The sequence below is a fragment of the Mesoplodon mirus genome (assembly GCF_964341445.2).
Source record: "Mesoplodon mirus genome assembly, chromosome: 13".
Taxonomy (NCBI): Eukaryota; Metazoa; Chordata; class Mammalia; order Artiodactyla; family Ziphiidae; genus Mesoplodon; species Mesoplodon mirus.
The window spans coordinates 48,317,664-48,335,234 of record NC_138989.1 but is presented as its reverse complement, the minus strand read 5'-3'; the positions used below and the strand labels follow the sequence as shown (position 1 = coordinate 48,335,234).

Here is a 17,571-nt window from a genome sequence, read left to right as displayed (position 1 = left end):
TTGATTTGCTAATTATTTGTTTAGAGTTTTAAATGTAAATTCATGAATAAGAAGGTCATATAATTATTTAATAATGTCCTTGTCAGGTTTGGGTTTTAAGGGTTTGCTAGATTTTTAAAGGTAACTTGGGGATATTTCTTCTTTTCCTATTATCTAGAAGAGTGTGAAAGACTAACATTATTAATTAGCATTTACTATTGAAGCCATCTAGCTAAAGTTTTCCAGTTTTATTTCTTGTTTGTTTTGGAAAGGTTTTTAATTACAAATTCAATTTCCTCAATAAGACTGTTCAGTTATTCTGTTTCTTCCTGTGTCCATTTCATCAAAATTTCAAATTTTTTGGAAGACTTAGTATCCTTTTATCTTTTCTATAGTCTATAGAATATGTAGTGCTTTCCTTTTTCATTCCTGATATTTACTTGTGCCTTCTCTTAAATGTTATATATTTATATGTTTATAACATGATATATCTTCTTCTGTATACACGATAACCATCCATCACCATACAGTTGACCCCCTTTACCCACTTCTTCTTCTCCTTCCCTTCTGGTAACCACTACTCTGTTCTCTGTATCTACATGTTTCTTTGGTTTGGTTTGGTTTGTTCACTTATTTTGGAGTTTTTTGTTTGTTTTTTATGTTCCACATATGAGTTAAATCACACGATATTGTCTTTCTTCATCCGACTTATTTCACTTAGCATAATACCCTCAAGGACCGTCCATGTTGTTACAAATGGCAAGATTTCTTTCCTTTTTTACAGTTAAGTAGTATCCATTTTATAGATATATATGTGTGTGTGTGTGTGTATGTATATATATACCACATCTCTTTATCTCTTCATCCATTCATCCCTTGATGGGCACTTAGGTTGTTCCATATCTTGGCTATTGTAAATAGTGATGCAGTGAACATTGGGGTGCATATATATTTTCAAATTAGTGTATTCATATTCTTTGGATTAATACCCAGAAGCAGAATAGCTGGATCATATGATAGTTTTATTCTTAATTTTTCTGAGGAATCTCCATACTGTTTTCCATAGTGGCTGCATTCCCACTAACAGTTCACAAGGGTTCCCTTTTCTCCACATCCTCTCAACACTTGTTCTTTCTCCTTTTTTGATAATAACCATTCTAATTGGCATGAGGTAAAATCTTATTGTTTTTTATTTTCATTTCCGTAATAATTAGTGATGTTGAATACCTTTTCATGTATGTGCCTGTTGGCCATCTGTATGTCTTCTTTGGAAAAAAGTCTATTGCTGTACTCCTGAAACTAACACAACATTGTAAATTAATTATACCCCAATAAAAATTTTTAAAAAAGAAACAGGATGGCAGGATCCCCCCCCAAAAAAAGTCTATTCAGCCCCTTTGCCCATTTTTTTAAATTGAAGTATAGTTGATTTACAGTGTTGTGTTAATTTCTGCTGTATGGCAAAGTGATTCAGTTATACATACATATACATTCTTTTTTATATTCTTTTCCATTACGGCTTATCACAGGATATTGAATATAGTTCCCTGTACTATACAGTAGGACCTTGTTGTTTATCCCCTTTGCCCATTTTAAAATTGAGTTGTTTGTTGTTGTTGAGTTGTATGAGTTCTTTATATATTTTGGATATTAACCCCTTATTGGTTATATGATTTGCAAATATCTTCTATTCGGTAGGTTGTCTTTTTGTTTTGTTGATGGTTTCCTTTGCTGCACAGACTATGTAATTATGTACACATAAAATCTAGACAAGTCCACAGATGAATTACAGTTGCATACAAAGGTAAAATTTTTAAATCCATACATTACTATATACCAGCAACAAATCTGAAAATAAAATTTATTTAAAAATAGCATTTGTTAGAGCATAAAATAAAACATATCTAGGAATAAATGTAACAAATGATATGCAAAGCCCCTATTCAGAGAACTATGAATATTACTGAGAGAAATTTGAAAGTGCTACATAGATAAATATGTTAATGTATTAGAAGGCTAAATTTTGTAGCATTTGCTCCAAATTGATCTGTAAATTAAATACAGTCACAAAATCTCAACAGGTTTCTTTGTGGACCTTGACAAGCTAATTCTAAAATGTATGTGGTATATGTATACAATGGAATATAATTCAGGCTTTAAAAAGAAGGAAGCCTTCCATATGTGACAACATGGAGGAACCTGGAGAACATTATTATGTTAAGTAAATAAGCAGGTCACAGATAAATACTGCATAATTCCACTTCCATGAGGTATCTATAATAGTCACACTCATAGAAGCACAGAGTAGAATGGTGGTTGGTAGGGGCTTGGGGAGGGGAAATGGTGAGTTGTTTTTCAATGGATATAAAAATTTAGTTATGCAAGATGAATAAGTTCTAGAGATCTGCTGTACAGCATAGTGCCTACAGTTTACTGTGTTGTACACTTAAAATTTTGTTAAAAGGTAGATAATCATGTTAAATGTTCTTATCACAATAAAATTAATACAATGAAATAAAATAAAAATTAATGAAAATTACTGCTTTTTTCGGGAAGCTACTGCCTCATATAGATCCACCACTCGGCCCCTGGGTAAAGGACAGCTCTCTCCTTAGTACCTTGTTCTACTCCTCTCCATCCAACTTTCCAACAGGACATCCTGAACTGCAGTTCCTTCCAACCATTACCACTACAACCACCCTTTCCCTTTAGTCTGATAGAGAAGAGAGACCTGGAGAGAGAAGGGAATATGTTTATGATATCTAATAATTAATGAAAACAATAAAAATGGAATATTTTGGACCCCTGCATTAAGATAGTAATGGTTATTCATGAATGAGAAGATTATAGGTAATTTATAAAGTTTTCTTTTTTCATCTGTGTTTTCTGATTTTTCTACAATAAAATATTTGAACAATAAAAAGTCAAAGTTTTGTAGGTAAAAAAATAATGATTTTATTTTGGTCATGTTAACTGGGATATTAAAGTCATTTTCTTCAGTAACTTTTCTACATCTCTAGTATTGATGCCTCTCAGGGTAAAAGAAACCTGAAACTACTGTGCTAAACAGTAGACTAAATATGGAAAGAAAATTGATATAAAGAACGTTTATAATCTAAATCAAAACTACTTTAGGGGCTTCCCTGGTGGCACAGTGGTTGGGAGTCCGCCTGCCGATGCAGGGGTCACGGGTTCGTGCCCCGGTCCGGGAGGGTCCCACATGCCATGGAGCGCCTGGGCCCGTGGGACATGGCCGCTGAGCCTGCGCGTCCAGAGCCTGTGCTCCACAGCGGGAGAGGCCACAGCAGTGAGAGGCCCGCGTATCGCAAAAAAAAAAAAAAAAAGCTACTTTAACTCCCTTCTCTGATCTTTCTCTTTTCTGATTATTTTAATTAGCCCCTAAGTGCATATATTAGCACACATATTTTTATTTCTAGGTAATGAAACTATACAAACAGGTTCATGGAGAATGTAAAGAAGCTGTAGAAAATCTTGAAAAAGTCAAATTCAAAGCTAAACAAAATAAAATAGACATGGAAAAGGATATTCGTGATGATGAAATAACCATAAAAGCCTACAAGTAAGTATTTTTCCCAAATGTTACTTACAGCATTTAGAAGTAAAATACTAATTAAAATGTAATGTATATTCCTGTATAAGAAATTCAGATGAAGAGAAAGGAAAGAATCTAAATTGCCACATCTATCTTGTTACCAAGTTTATGTATAAATTAAAATATGTCTTTTACATATGTAAACTAATTGTGTATAAATTCCTAAAGCAGTATTTTTCGGTGTCATTTTAAAGCTCTTGATACATGTTGCCAAATTGCCTGTGGCTATGCTATAACAATATACATCCCTGCTAACTATGTGAAAAAGTGACTCTTTGAAAAAATATTCCAGCATGGGATATTATAGAAAACAAACTATATAGCCTTATATTAATTATAAGCATAGCATCTAATTAATTTAACTCATTTTTTTTGATTTCAATAAAATGTAATATTTTAAATATATATAGATTAATTATATTTTGCATATTATTAATTGACTTTTTATTACATTTCTGATGTAGTTGTATTTTATGATATTCTTCTACTTCCTCTTGTTGGTTTTAAATTCTTCATGTTTCTGTATGATATAAAATTTTTATTTATTCAAACTGATCAGTGATTTTAGTACAGAAAAAGTAATACTCATTATGGAGCTAGAGTCAAGTAAATATAAGCAAAATGAAGAGCAAAAGTTTGTACATCATCCTGTGATCTGGATAACATGCATTTATTAAGATATTTATATTTCCTCACATCTGATGTCTATTTCAACATGTGCTTAAACATTTTTTAATTGAGATATAGTATAAGTACAATATTAGATAAGTTATAGTTATACAACATAGTGGTTCACAATTTTAAAGGTTATACTGCATTTGTAGTTATGAAATATTGGTTACGTTCCCTGTGTTGTACAATATATCCTTGTAGCTTATTTATTTTATACATAATAGTTTGTACCTTTAATACCCTAAACCCTTTCATTCCCTCCGCACTTCCCTCTCCCCACTGGTAACCACTAGTTTGTTCTCTATATCTGTAAGTCTGTTTCATTTTTGTTGTATTCATCAGTTTGTTTTAGTTTTTAGATTCCACATAAAAGTTATATCATACAGTATTTGTCTTTCTCTTTCCGGCTTATTTCACTTAGCATAATACCCTCAAAGTCCATCCATGTTGTTGCAAATGACAAGATTTTATTCTTTTTTTTTTAATTTTTGAATTTCATTTATTTTTTTATACAGCAGGTTCTTATTAGTCATCCATTTTATACACATCAGTGTATATGTATCAATCCCAATCTCCCAATTCATCACACCACCACCGCCACCCCCCACCGCTTTCCCCCCTTGGTGTCCATACGTTTGTTCTCTACATCTGTGTGTCTATTTCTGCCCTGCAAACCGGTTCATCTGTACCATTTTTCTAGGTTGCACATATATGCATTAATATATGATATTTGTTTTTCTCTTTCTGACTTACTTCACTCTGTATGACAGTCTCTAGATCCATCGACGTCTCTACAGATGACCCAATTTCATTCCTTTTTATGGCTGAGTAATATTCCATTGTATATATGTACCACATCTTCTTCATTCATTTGTCTGTCAATGGGCATTTAAGTTGCTTCCATGACCTGGCTGTGTAAATAGAGCTGCAATGAACATTGGGGTGCATGTGTCTTTTTGAATTATGGTTTTCTCTGGGTATATGTGAGTAGTGGGATTGCTGGGTCATATGGTAATTCTGTTTCTAGTTTTTTAAGGAACCTCCATAGTGTTCTCCATAGTGGCTGTATCAATTTACATTCCTACCAACAGTGCAAGAGGGTACCCTTTTCTCCACACCCTCTCCAGAATTTATTGTTTGTAGATTTTTTTATGATGGCTATTCTGACTAGTGTGAGGTGATATCTCATTGTAGATTTGATTTACATTTTTTTAATGATTCATGATGTTGAGTAGCTTTTCATGTACTTCTTGGACATCTGTATGTTTTCTTTGGAGAAATGTCTATTTAGGTCTTCTGCCCATTTTTGGATTGGGTTGTTTGTTTTTTTAATATCGAGTGGCATGAGCTGTTTATATATTTTGGAGATTAATCCTTTGTCCGCTGATTCATTTACAAATATTTTCTCCCATTCTGAGGGTTGTCTTTTCATCTTGTTTATGGTTTCCTTTGTCGTGCAAAAGCTTTTAAGTTTCGTTAGATCCCATTTGTTTATTTTTGTTTTTATTTCCATTACTCTAGGAAGTGGATCAAAAAAGATCTTGCTGTGATTTATGTCAGAGTGTTCTTCCTATATTTTCCTCTAAGAGTTTTATAGTGTCCAGTCTTACATTTAGGTCTCTAATCCATTTTGAGTTTATTTTTGTGTATGGTGTTAGGGAGTGTTCTAATTTCATTCTTTTACATATTGCTGTCCAGTTTTCCCAGCACTACTTACTGAAGAGACTGTCTTTCTCCATTGTATATCCTTGCCTCCTTTGTCATAGATTAGTTGACCTTAGGTGTGTGGGTTTATCTCTGGGCTTTCTATCTTGTTCCATTGATCTATATTTCTGGTTTTTTGCCAGTACCATATTATCTTGATTACTGTAGTTTGTAGTATAGTCTGAAATCAGGGAGTCTGATTCCTCCAGCTCCGTTTATTTTTTACCTCAAGACTTCTTTGGCTCTTCGGGGTCTTTTGTGTCTCCATACAAATTTTAGGATTTTTTGTTCTTGTTCCATAAAAAATACCAATGGTAATTTGATAGGGATTGCATTAAATCTGTAGGTTGCTCTGGGTAGTATAGTCATTTTCACAATGTTGATTCTTCCAAGCCAAGAATATGGTATATCTCTCCATCTGTTGGTATCATCTTCTTTCATCAGTCTCTTATAGTTTTCTGCATACAGGTCTTTTGTCTCCCTAGGTAGGCTTATTCCTAGGTATTTTATTCTTTTTGTTACAATGGTAAATGGGAGTGTTTCCTTAATTTCTCTTTCAGATTTTTCATCATTAGTGTATAGGAATGCAAGAGCCTTCTGTACGTTAATTTTGTATCCTGCAACTTTACCAAATTCATTGACTAGCTCTAGTAGTTTTCTGTTGGCATCTTTAGGATTCACTGTATATGGTATCGTGTCATCTGCAAACAGTGACAGTTTTACTTCATCTTTTCCAGTGTGTATTCCTTTTATTTCTTTTTATTCTCTGATTGCTGTGGCTAGGACTTCCAGAATTATGTTAAATAATAGTGGTAAGAGTGGACTTCCTTGTCTTGTTCCTGATGTTAGAGGAAGTGCTTTCAGTTTTTCACCATTGAGAATGATGTTTGCTGTGGGTTTGTCATATATGGCCTTTATTATGTTGAGGTAGTTTCCCTCTATGCCCACTTTGTGGAGAGTTTTTATCATAAATCGGTGTTGAATTTTGTCAAAAGCTTTTTCTGCATCTATTGAGATGATCATATGGTTTTTCTTCTTCAATTTGTTAATACGGTATATCACTATGATCAATTTCCATTCATTGAAGAATCCTCACATCCCTGAGATAAATCCCACTTGATCATGGTATATGATCCTTTTAACGTGTTGTTGGATTCTGTTTGCTAGTATTTTGTTGAGGATTTTTGCTTCTATATTCATCAGTGATATTGGTCTGTAATTTTTTTTTTTTGTAGTATCTTTGTCTGGTTTTGGTACAAGGGTGATGGTGGCCTCATAGAATGAGTTTGGGACTGTTCCTTCCTCTGCAATTTTTTGAAAGAGTTTGAGAATGATTGGTGTTAGCTCTTCTCTAAATGTTTGATAGAATTCACCTGTGAAGCCATCGGGTCATGGACTTTTGTTTGTTGGAAGATTTTTAGTCATAGTTTCAATTTCATTACTTGTGATTGTTGTGTTCATATTTTCTATTTCTTCCTGGTTCAGTCTTGGAACATTAGACCTTTCTATGAATTTGTCCATTTCTTCCAGGTTGTCCATTTTATTGGCATATAGTTGCTTGTAGTAGTCTCTTAGGATGCTTTGTGTTTCTGTGGTGTCTGTTGTAACTTCTCCTTTTTCATTTCTAATTTTATTGATTTGAGTCCTCTCCCTCTTTTTCTTGATGAGTCTGGCTAATGGTTTATCAATTTTGTTTATCTTCTCAAAGAACCAGCTTTTAGTTTTATTGATCTTTGCTATTTTCTTTGTTTCGATTTCATTTATTTCTGCTCTGATCTTTATGATTTCTTTCCTTCTGCTAACTTTGGGTTTTGTTGGTTTATCTTTCTCTAGTTCTTCAGGTGTAAGGTTAGATTGTTTATTTCAGATTTTTCTTTTTTCTTGAGGTAGGCTTTTATAGCTATAAACTTCCCTCTTAGAACTGCTTTTGCCACATCCCATAGGTTTTGGATCATCGTGTTTTCATTGTCATTTGTCTCTAGGTATTTTTTGATTTCCTCTTTGATTTCTTCAGTGATCTCTTGGTTTTTTAGTAATGTATTGTCTAGCCTCCATTGTTTGTGTTTTCTACATTTTTTTTGCCTGTAATTGATTTCTAATCTCATAGCATTGTGGTCAGAAAAGATGCTTGATATGATTTCAATTTCCTTAAATTTACTGAGTCTTGATTTGTGACCTAAGATGTGATCTATCCTGGAGAATGTTCCATGCACACTTGAGAAGAAATTGTAATCTGCTGTTTTTGGATGGAATGTCATATAAATATCAATTAAATGTATCTGATCTATTGTGTCATTTAACACTTGTGTTTCCTTATTAATTTTCATTTTGGATGATCTGTCCATTGGTGTAAGTGAGGTGTTAAAGTCCCCCAGTATTATTGTGTTACTGTTGATTTCCTCTTTTATAGCTGTTACAGTTGCCTTATGTATTGAGGTACTCCTATGTTGGGTGCATATATATTTATAGTTGTTATATCTTCTTCTTGGATTGATCCCTTGATCATTATGTAGTGTCCTTCCTCATCTCTTGTAACATTGTTTAATTTAAAGTCTATTTTATCGAATATGAGTATTGCTACTCCAGCTTTCTTTTGATTTCCATTTGCATGGAATATCTTTTTCCATCCCCTCACTTTCAGTCTGTATGTGTCCCTAGGTCTGAAGTGGGTGTCTTGTCGACAGCATATATATGGGTCTTGTTTTTGTATCCATTCATCAAGCCTGTGTCTTTTGGTTGGAGCATTTAATCCATTCACGTTTAAGGTAATTATCAATGTGTATGTTCCTGTGACCATTTTCTTAATTGTTTTGGGTTTGTTTTTGTAGGTCCTTTTCTTCTCTTGTTTTTCCCACTTAGAGAAGTTCCTTTAGCATTTGTTGTAGAGCTGGTTTGGTGGTGCTGAATTCTCTTAGCTTTTGCTTGTCTGTAAAGCTTTTGATTTCTCCATCAAATCTGAATGAGATCCTTGCTGGGTAGAGTACTCTTGGTTGTAGGTTCTTCCCTTTCATCACTTTAAGTATATCATGCCACTCCCTTCTGGCTTGTAGAGTTTCTGCTGAGAAATCAGCTGTTAACCTTATGGGAGTTCCCTTGTATGTTATTTGTCATTTTTCCCTTGCTGCTTTCAATAATTTTTCTTTGTCTTTAATTTTTGCCAATTTGATTACTATGTGTCTCAGCCTGTTTCTCCTTGGGTTTATCCTGTATGGAACTCTCTGGGCTTCATGGACCTGGGTCGCTATTTCCTTTCCCATGTTAGGGAAGTTTTCGAGTATACTCTCTTCAGATATTTTCTCTGGTCCTTTCTTCTCCTTCTGGGACCCGTATAATGCGAATGTTCTGGCGTTTAATGTTGTCCCAGAGGTGTCTTAGGCTGTTTTCATTCTTTTTTCTTTATTCTTCTCCACAGCAGTAAATTCCACCATTCTGTCATCCAGGTTACTTATCCGTTCTTCTGCCTCAGTTATTCTGCTATTGATTCTTTCTAGTGTATTTTTCATTTTAGTTATTGTATTGTTAATCTCTGCTTGTTTGTTCTTTAATTCTTCTAGATCTTTGTTAAACGCTTCTTGGATCTTCTTGATCTTTGCCTCCATTCTTCTTCCGAGGTCCTGGATCATCTTTACTATCATTATTCAGAATTCTTTTTCTGGAAGGCTGCCTATCTCCACTTCATTTAGTTGTTTTTCTGGGGTTTTATCTTGTTCCTTCATCTGGTATATAGCCCTCTGCCTTTTCATCTTGTCTATCTTTATGTAAATGTGATTTTTGTTCCACAGGCAGCCAGATTGTCATTCTTCTTGCTTCTGCTCAAAATTTTATTCTTTTTTATGGCTGGGTAATATTCCATTTTACATATATATATATGTATATATATATATATATATATATATATATGCAAGCCATATTTTCTTTATCCATTCATTCTACTGATGGAACTTAGGTTGCTTCCATATCTTGGCAATTATAAATAATGCTGCTATGTATATTGGGGTGCATGTATATTTTCCAATTAGAGTTTTTGTATTTTTCAGATATATACCCAGGAGTAGAATTGCTGGGTCATATGGTAATTCTATTTTTAGTTTTCTGTGAAACTGCCATAATGTTTTTCACAGTGGCTGCACCAATTTACATTCCTTCCAACAGTGTAGGAGGGATCCCTTTTCTCCACATCCTTTCCAAAATTTGTTTTTCTTGTGTTCTTTTTGATGATAGCCATTCTGACAGGTGTAACGTGATAGCTCATTGTGGTTTTAATTTACATTTATCTGATGATTAATGATGTTGAGAATTTTTTAATGTGCCTGTTGACCTTTTGTACATCTTCTTTGGAAAAATGTCTATTCAGGTCTTCTGCCCATTTTATGATTGTGTTACTTGTTTTTTGATGTTGAGTTGTAAGAGCTGTTTATGTATTTTGGATATTAACCCCTTATCAATCATGTAATTAACAAATATTTTCTCCCATTCAGTAGGTTGTGTTTTTGTTTTGTTGATGGTTTCCTTTTCTGTGCAAAATTTAAGTTCCATTTGTTTGTTTTTGATTTTATTTCCTTTGCTTTAGGAGACAGATCCAAAAAAATATTGCTATGATTTATGTCACAGAGTGTTCTGCCTATGTTTTCTCCTAGGAGTTTTATGGTTTCCGGTCTTACATTTATGTCTTTAAACCATTTTGAATTTATTTTTGTATATGGTTTGAGAAAATATTCTAATATCATTCTTTTACATGTAACTCTCTAGTTTTCCCAGCACCACTTTTTGAAGAGACTGTCTTTTCTCCATTGTACATCTTGCCTCCTTTGTCGTAGATTAATTGACCATAAGTATGTGAGTTTATATCTGGGCTCTTTGTTGTTTCATTGATCTATGTGTCAGTTTTTGTGCCAGTACCATACTGTTTTGATACTGTAGCTTTGCTGTATAGTCTGAAATGAAGGAGCGTGATTCCTCCAGCTTTGTTCTTCTTTCTCAAGATTGTTTTAATTATTTGCACTCTTTTGTGTTTCCCTAAAAATTATAAAATTATTTGTTCTATTTCTGTGAAAAAAGCCATTGGTCTTTTGATAGGGATTTCGTTGAATCTGTAGATTGCTTTTGGTAGTATGGTCATTTTTACAGTATTAATTTTTCCAATCCAAGAACACAGTATATCTTTCCATCTATTTGTGTAGTCTTCAATTTCTTTCATCAGCATCTTATAGTTTTCTGAGTACCTGTCTTTTACCTCCTTAGGTAGGTTTATTCCTAGGTATTTTATTCTTTTTGATGAAATAGCAAATGGGACTGTTTCCTTAATTTTATTTTCTGATAGTTTGTTAGTGTAGAGAAATGCAACAGATTGCTGGATATTAATTTTGTATCCTGCAACTTTACTGAATTCACTGATGAGCTCTAGTAGCTTTCTGGTGGTGTCTTTAGGATTTTCTATGATTATTATCATGTTACCTACAAACAGCAACAATATTACTTCTTCCTTTCCAACTTGGATTTTTTTTTTTTTTTTTTTTTTTTTGCGGTATGCGGGCCTCTCACTGTTGTGGCCTCTCCCATTGCGGAGCACAGGCTCCAGACGCACAGGCTCAACGGCCATGGCTCACAGGCCCAGCCACTCCATGGCATGTGGTATCTTCCCAGACTGGGGCACGAACCCGTGTCCCCTGCATCGGCAGGTGGACTCTCAACCACTGTGCCACCAGGGAAGCCCTCCAATTTGGGTTTTTAAAAATTTCTTTTTCTTGTCTGATGCTATGGTTAGGACTTCCAGGACTATGATGAATAAAAGTGACCGGAGTGGGCAACCTTGCTTTGTTCCTATCTTAGAGGAAGTGTTTTCAGCTTTTCACCAATCGGTATGATGTTATCTATGGGTTTGTCATATATGGCCTTTATTATGGCCTTTATTATATTCCCTCTATTCCCACTTTAAGAGTTTTTATCAAAAATGGATGTTGAATTTTGTCAAAAGCTTTTTCTGCATCTACTGAGATGATCCTATGCTTTTTATTCACATTAACTAATTTGTGGATATTGAAAAATCCTTGTTTCCCTGGGATAAATTCCACTTGATCATAGTGTATGATACTTTTAATGTATTTTTGTTTCCATTTGCTAATGTTTTTTTGAGGATTTTTGGATCTGTGTCCATCAGTTATATTGACCTGTAATTTTCTTTTTTTGCGATATTTCAGTCTGGTTTTGGTAACGGGGTGTTGCTGGCCTTGTGGAATGAGTTCAGAAATGTTCCTTCCTCTGCAGTTTTTTGGAATAGTTTGAGGATAGGTGTTAACTCTTCTCTAAATATTTGATAGAATTCACCTGTGAAGCCACCTGGTCCTGGACTTTTGTTCCCTGGGAGTTTTTAAATTACTGATTCAATTTCATTACTGGTAATTGGTCTGTTCATATTTTTTATTTCTTCCTGGTTCAGTCTTGTGTGATTGTACATTTCTAAGAATTTGTCCATTTCTTCTAGGTTGTCCATTTTATTGGAATATAGTTGTTCATAGTAGTCTCTTATGATCTTTTGTATTTCTGTGGTGTCAGTTGTAACTTCTCGTTGACCATTTCTTTTTTTGGTGCGGGGAAGGGGGCCCTCTCTCTTTTTCTTGATGACAGAAGAGAATTTTTTCATTAATCTATTTGGCACAAACACATGTTAGTCCATATTAATTACAAATACAACATTATCCATCTTGTACCATTTTCTGAAATTTTTCCTTCTCAATTTTGAATATAAGAATTAGCTGCTGATTTTTATAATTAATATTTAGATAGACCCAAAGGCATATTATTATTACTTCCTTTACTCATTATTATTTGTTATACCATATAACTTACTCGTTAATTTTCTTCTCATTTAAGTATATTTTCCAGAAGTTCTTTTATAAGCATCAGTGGAGTCATAAATGCTTTATTAAATAAAATTTTAAAGATATGTTTAATTTTCCTGCACCAGTTTTTTTAGAATTAACATATAGAAACATGATTATGTGTGCTATCAAATGTATAGATTTATGATTTTTTCTGTATATGTATATGCACTCATGTCACCATGCCCCAGGTTAAGATATAAAAAGTTTCCATCATACTAGAAGTTTTTTCTTGTTCTCCTTCTCAGTCCATACCATTCTCCTAAAAAGGTCATCTCCATTCTGACTTCTATCACCATGGTTAGTTTGGTCTGTTCTTGAATTCCATATAAATGGAAACACACAGCATATATTCTTTGGTGTCTTGATTGCTCTACTTTATAGTAATTCTTAACAGGTAAAATGATACTTCCCATTTTATTCTTCTAAATTTATTCTGATTTAGCAGATACAAGAATGATGAAATCTAAAGTACCAGTGGGGGCAAACCTAGTGACAAACTTTTACACTGAAAAATTCTTAGAAGGCTGAGGAATTGGTGGCAGCAGTTGATGCTTCAGGAAATAAGGATGAGGAGTAACTAAAGTAATACTTAGCTCCTGCATTCCATGACACTGGGCAATTGCTCACTTCTTAGTCAAAATCTAGTTTATTATCTGGACTGGGGAAATGGATACCACTGAGAGAAGAAAAATTAACTTCATAAGAAGGAAATTTAACCAAACATGTACATTTTAAATGCGCAGGCTCCCAACCTCTCATTATTGATCTGGCTTCTAGAATTCTGATAGGAAGCCTGTACTCTTCAGGTATGGAAGGGTAAAGGAGAAGCTTCTTGCCTATTTGTTGCTTTAATTTTCATTTATATTGTGAGATTATATCTTTCAGTTCCATTTGACTCTACTCCTAAAATCAGGCTTATGCATGATAGCATAGCCTGGGCAAATTCAATAAACACATCATATACTTATTGGCCATTGGCATTTATTTTCTTGTGAATTCTTGTTTATCTTCTCTGCTCATTTGTCTCTTGGGTAAGTTTTCCATTCCATATTGCATTGTAGGATTTTATTACACACAAATGATTTAATCTTTGATCTCTTATATGGGTTTCAGATAAATCTCCCACTCTAGTATTTTGTTTATGGTGCCTTAAAAAATTGGGCTTATCTGTATTACTTGCTAATATTTTATGCAAATTATAATTTTGTCATTTTCTCACTGTACTTTTTTCATATATTAAACTCTAAGACCATACTTTAAAGTGACTTTTATATTTGGAACGTGTTTTCTACCTACCAGATAAGATAAAGGATTATGTAGCTTTACAGATTAGCATTGGTCTTTTCTGTGACATGTCACATAGGAAAAAGCTCTCCTTGGCAACTTGTTCTCTTAAATAGGCCCCTTGTTTTCCTAAGCTGTAGTTTACCGCTTTTTAGCTCTGTAACTGTGAGGGAGATAAGACAGTACACCAGAGCTTTAGTAATGTGTGATCTTTCCATTTTTACAGCTTCTTCTCTTCTCTTATTTTTTTCCTCTTTCTTTTTTTCTTTCCTTTCCATCCCTGTACTACCCAACCTCTGAATCAAAGGTGCTTAGGTCTCTCACCTGGAATCAAATCAAAAGGTGGTTTATTTTAAACAATTTGCAAATCACTTTTCTTTCAGTTCCTTTCCATCAGAAACAAATTGAAGTTTTTTTTCACTACTTACTTTTTATATCTAAGTAGTACTTTTCAGGAGTTTCTTTGGAATGGGAAAAATTTTATGAATAGATAAATTGCATTGATCTACATGGTTAAGTCAGAAGCTAATTCAACTGTAAGTTAAAATATAATTTCCCCTTCAGTGCGGATAAAATCAACTGTTTTTTCTCTTAGGAAAGAGATAGATAAACTTAACAGTCTATTTAATTTCTACTGTACATCAATACAAGATGTTAATATTAATATTGAGGAGAATGAAGAGGCAGTAACTGAAGTATTGAAGGAAACAAGGTCATTAAGAAATGAATTAGCTGCTTTATCAAAAACGGTGAGTTTTCATAATTAAAATTAAAAAAATATTGACATTAGCTTTGTGCCATGGCTATTTGTACTTATTCTCTGTTAATAATTAAATGACAGTTAGCCAGTTTCTTTCTATATTGGTTTTCTATTGCCTATTACCAGAATTTTAGCAGCTTAAAACAGTACCCAGTTATCATAAAGTTTCCCCGGGTCATAGCTCAGCTAGTTCCTCTGCTCCAGATCGTTCCTGATTGAAATCAAGGTGTCATCAGCCCTGCATTTCTTTCTAAAGACTCCAGGATAAATCTGCTTTCAGGCTCATTCAGTTTTGGCAAAATTCACTTCCTGTGGTTTTAGAACTGAGGTCCTTGTTTCCTTGGTGGCTGTCAGCCTGGGATCATTCTCAGCTTTTAGAAGCTACCTGCATCCCCTGGCTTGTGGTTCCCTTCAGGAATGGTGAGCTGAGTCCTCTCACACTTGGTGTCTCACTGATCTTCCTTTATGACTCATCTTTTCTGCCTTCCTCTCCTGTTGCATCTCATTCACTTTAGTAAAAGGAAACACTAGTAAAAGGAAATAATAAAGTGGTGAAAAGAAATAATAGTTCAGTAAAAGGCAATAATATGCACATTCCTGTACCAATTTGCATTCCTACCTAGAGTTAAGAATGGATTTTTTGCCAGTTTCTATTATAAGGCTCTTGAATTGTTTTCATTATGGCTTTTTAAATTAATCTATAATTAAGAGTGAGACTGAGCATATATTTAATGGCTTTTTGGGGGGAGGGTCATTTGTATTTCCTTTTCTGTGAAAAACCTGCTCATAGTTTTTACCCTATACATTGAGCGATGTTTTTTTTTAAATTGATTTGTAAGAATTTGTTTTATGTTACAGATTCTAAATATTTTAAAGTTACATGTTAAAAATATTTTCACCCAATCTTCTTTCATTTCTTTATGGTAACTTCTGATGGAGAGAAACTTCAGTTTTAATGTAGTAAGATTTATAAATATTTTCCTTTGAGCTATATTTTTCTGAACTTTTAAAATGAATTTTTTATACCTTTGAGTCAAAAAATATTCTTTGGTATATTATTCTAAATGGCTTGAAATTTTGCTTTTCATGTTTACATAATGCTTTTAGATTAAATATGTTTAGAATATTCAAAATTGAGTTTTTTCTCATTCTATCTTTTATTTACAAGTTTAGAAGAAATAAACTATCTGCAGGATTTTAGGAATGCATATTTTATTTTATTTTATTTATTTTATTTATTTATTTATTTATTTTTTGCGGTACGCGGGCCTCTCACTGTTGTGGCTTCTCCCGTTGCGGAGCACAGGCTCCAGACGCGCAGGCTCAGCGGCCATGGCTCACAGGCCTAGCCGCTCCAAGGCATGTGGGATCTTCCCAGACCGGAGCACGAACCCGTGTCCCCTGCATCAGCAGGCGGACTCGCAACCACTGCGCCACCAGAGAAGCCCCAGGAATGCATATTTTACTTGCCAGATATGAAGCATAATCAATTTGAAATTCATATATTGGTATGGTGTGAAGTGAGGTTCCAATTACATTTTTTCTTATATAGAAAACAAATAGTTATAACTTACTGTATTTACTTATATATTAATATTTAGAATCATCTCTCACATATGGGGCTTCCTTATTTGTTTTGTGTGGATCTCTTTTTCCATTCTCTTTTTAATTTGTTTGGTCTGCTTAACATGTTTATCTCCATACTTAATGTCTACATTAATTAACTTCTGTTGTGAGCTTTGATTATCTATGATGATGAATTCCCCCAGTCTTACATTTCCTTATGAGTTTTAGGCTATTCTTGACCTATGTGCTTCCATTAAATTTCAGCATTTTCTTGTTCATTTCCTTCAGAAATTTTATTGGAATTACGATTGGAATCTCATTCATTTATGTATTATATGATGAAGAAATGAAATCTTTATGATGGGGTCCTTAAACATAAACATGATCTATCTCTCCATTTATTTGGGTAGTTTTACTAAATTGGACCTTAACCAATTTCTTGGAACTTCGTCAAAGGCAGACTCTCTCTGCAAAGTCAGCCTGTGATCAGTCAGACAGATTAACCCTTCTAACTGCACTAAATGTTAAAGTTATTTATTTTGAATTGATTTTTAATGTAATTCTGATTTGTTCATAAAGGTAGTATATATGGTAGATATTATTTATATTTTGTTAAGGCTTAATTTATTTCATACTATATAGGTAAATTGTATAAATTTTTGATTTTGGAAAAATGCTTTCTCTGATAATGGAATGCAGTTCTACATAGGTTCATTTTGTGAACTATTGATAATTGGGTTATTTAACTCTTTTATATTTCTGGTTTATTTTCTGACTGATGCATCAATTGCTATGAAAGTTGTACTAAAATATATCTCATTATGATAGTGTATTTCTTTATTTTCATTTTTTTCTATCCACATTTTTGCTTTACATAATTTGAAGCCATATTTTAGATGAAACTAAGTTTAGAATGTTTCTAATTGATTTTTTTCTTAAGATGTGTTTTATTTATATGTTTTGGGGCTATAAATTTTTAGAATTTTTGGAATGCACATTTCACTTACAGATGTGAAGCATAGTCGACATCATTAAATTCTTTTTGAACAGTTTAAGGACCATATGTTCCTTTCCTGACATATATTCTATTTTCCATCATGTTATGCCTATCT

At 33.5% G+C, this 17,571-nt stretch overlaps 1 protein-coding gene across 1 annotated transcript in view; it reads left to right on the top strand.

The window, feature by feature from the left end:
* The window catches only part of CCDC178 (coiled-coil domain containing 178), a gene marked incomplete at both ends in the record, with an annotated part of 366,144 nt that overhangs the window by 48,370 nt on the left and 300,203 nt on the right, over positions 1–17,571 (top strand). The window contains 2 exons of the mRNA XM_082640606.1: positions 3,417–3,559; positions 14,729–14,882. Of these exons, the coding sequence (XP_082496732.1) occupies positions 3,417–3,559; positions 14,729–14,882 (297 nt within the window). The remainder of the gene's footprint in view (positions 1–3,416; positions 3,560–14,728; positions 14,883–17,571) is intronic.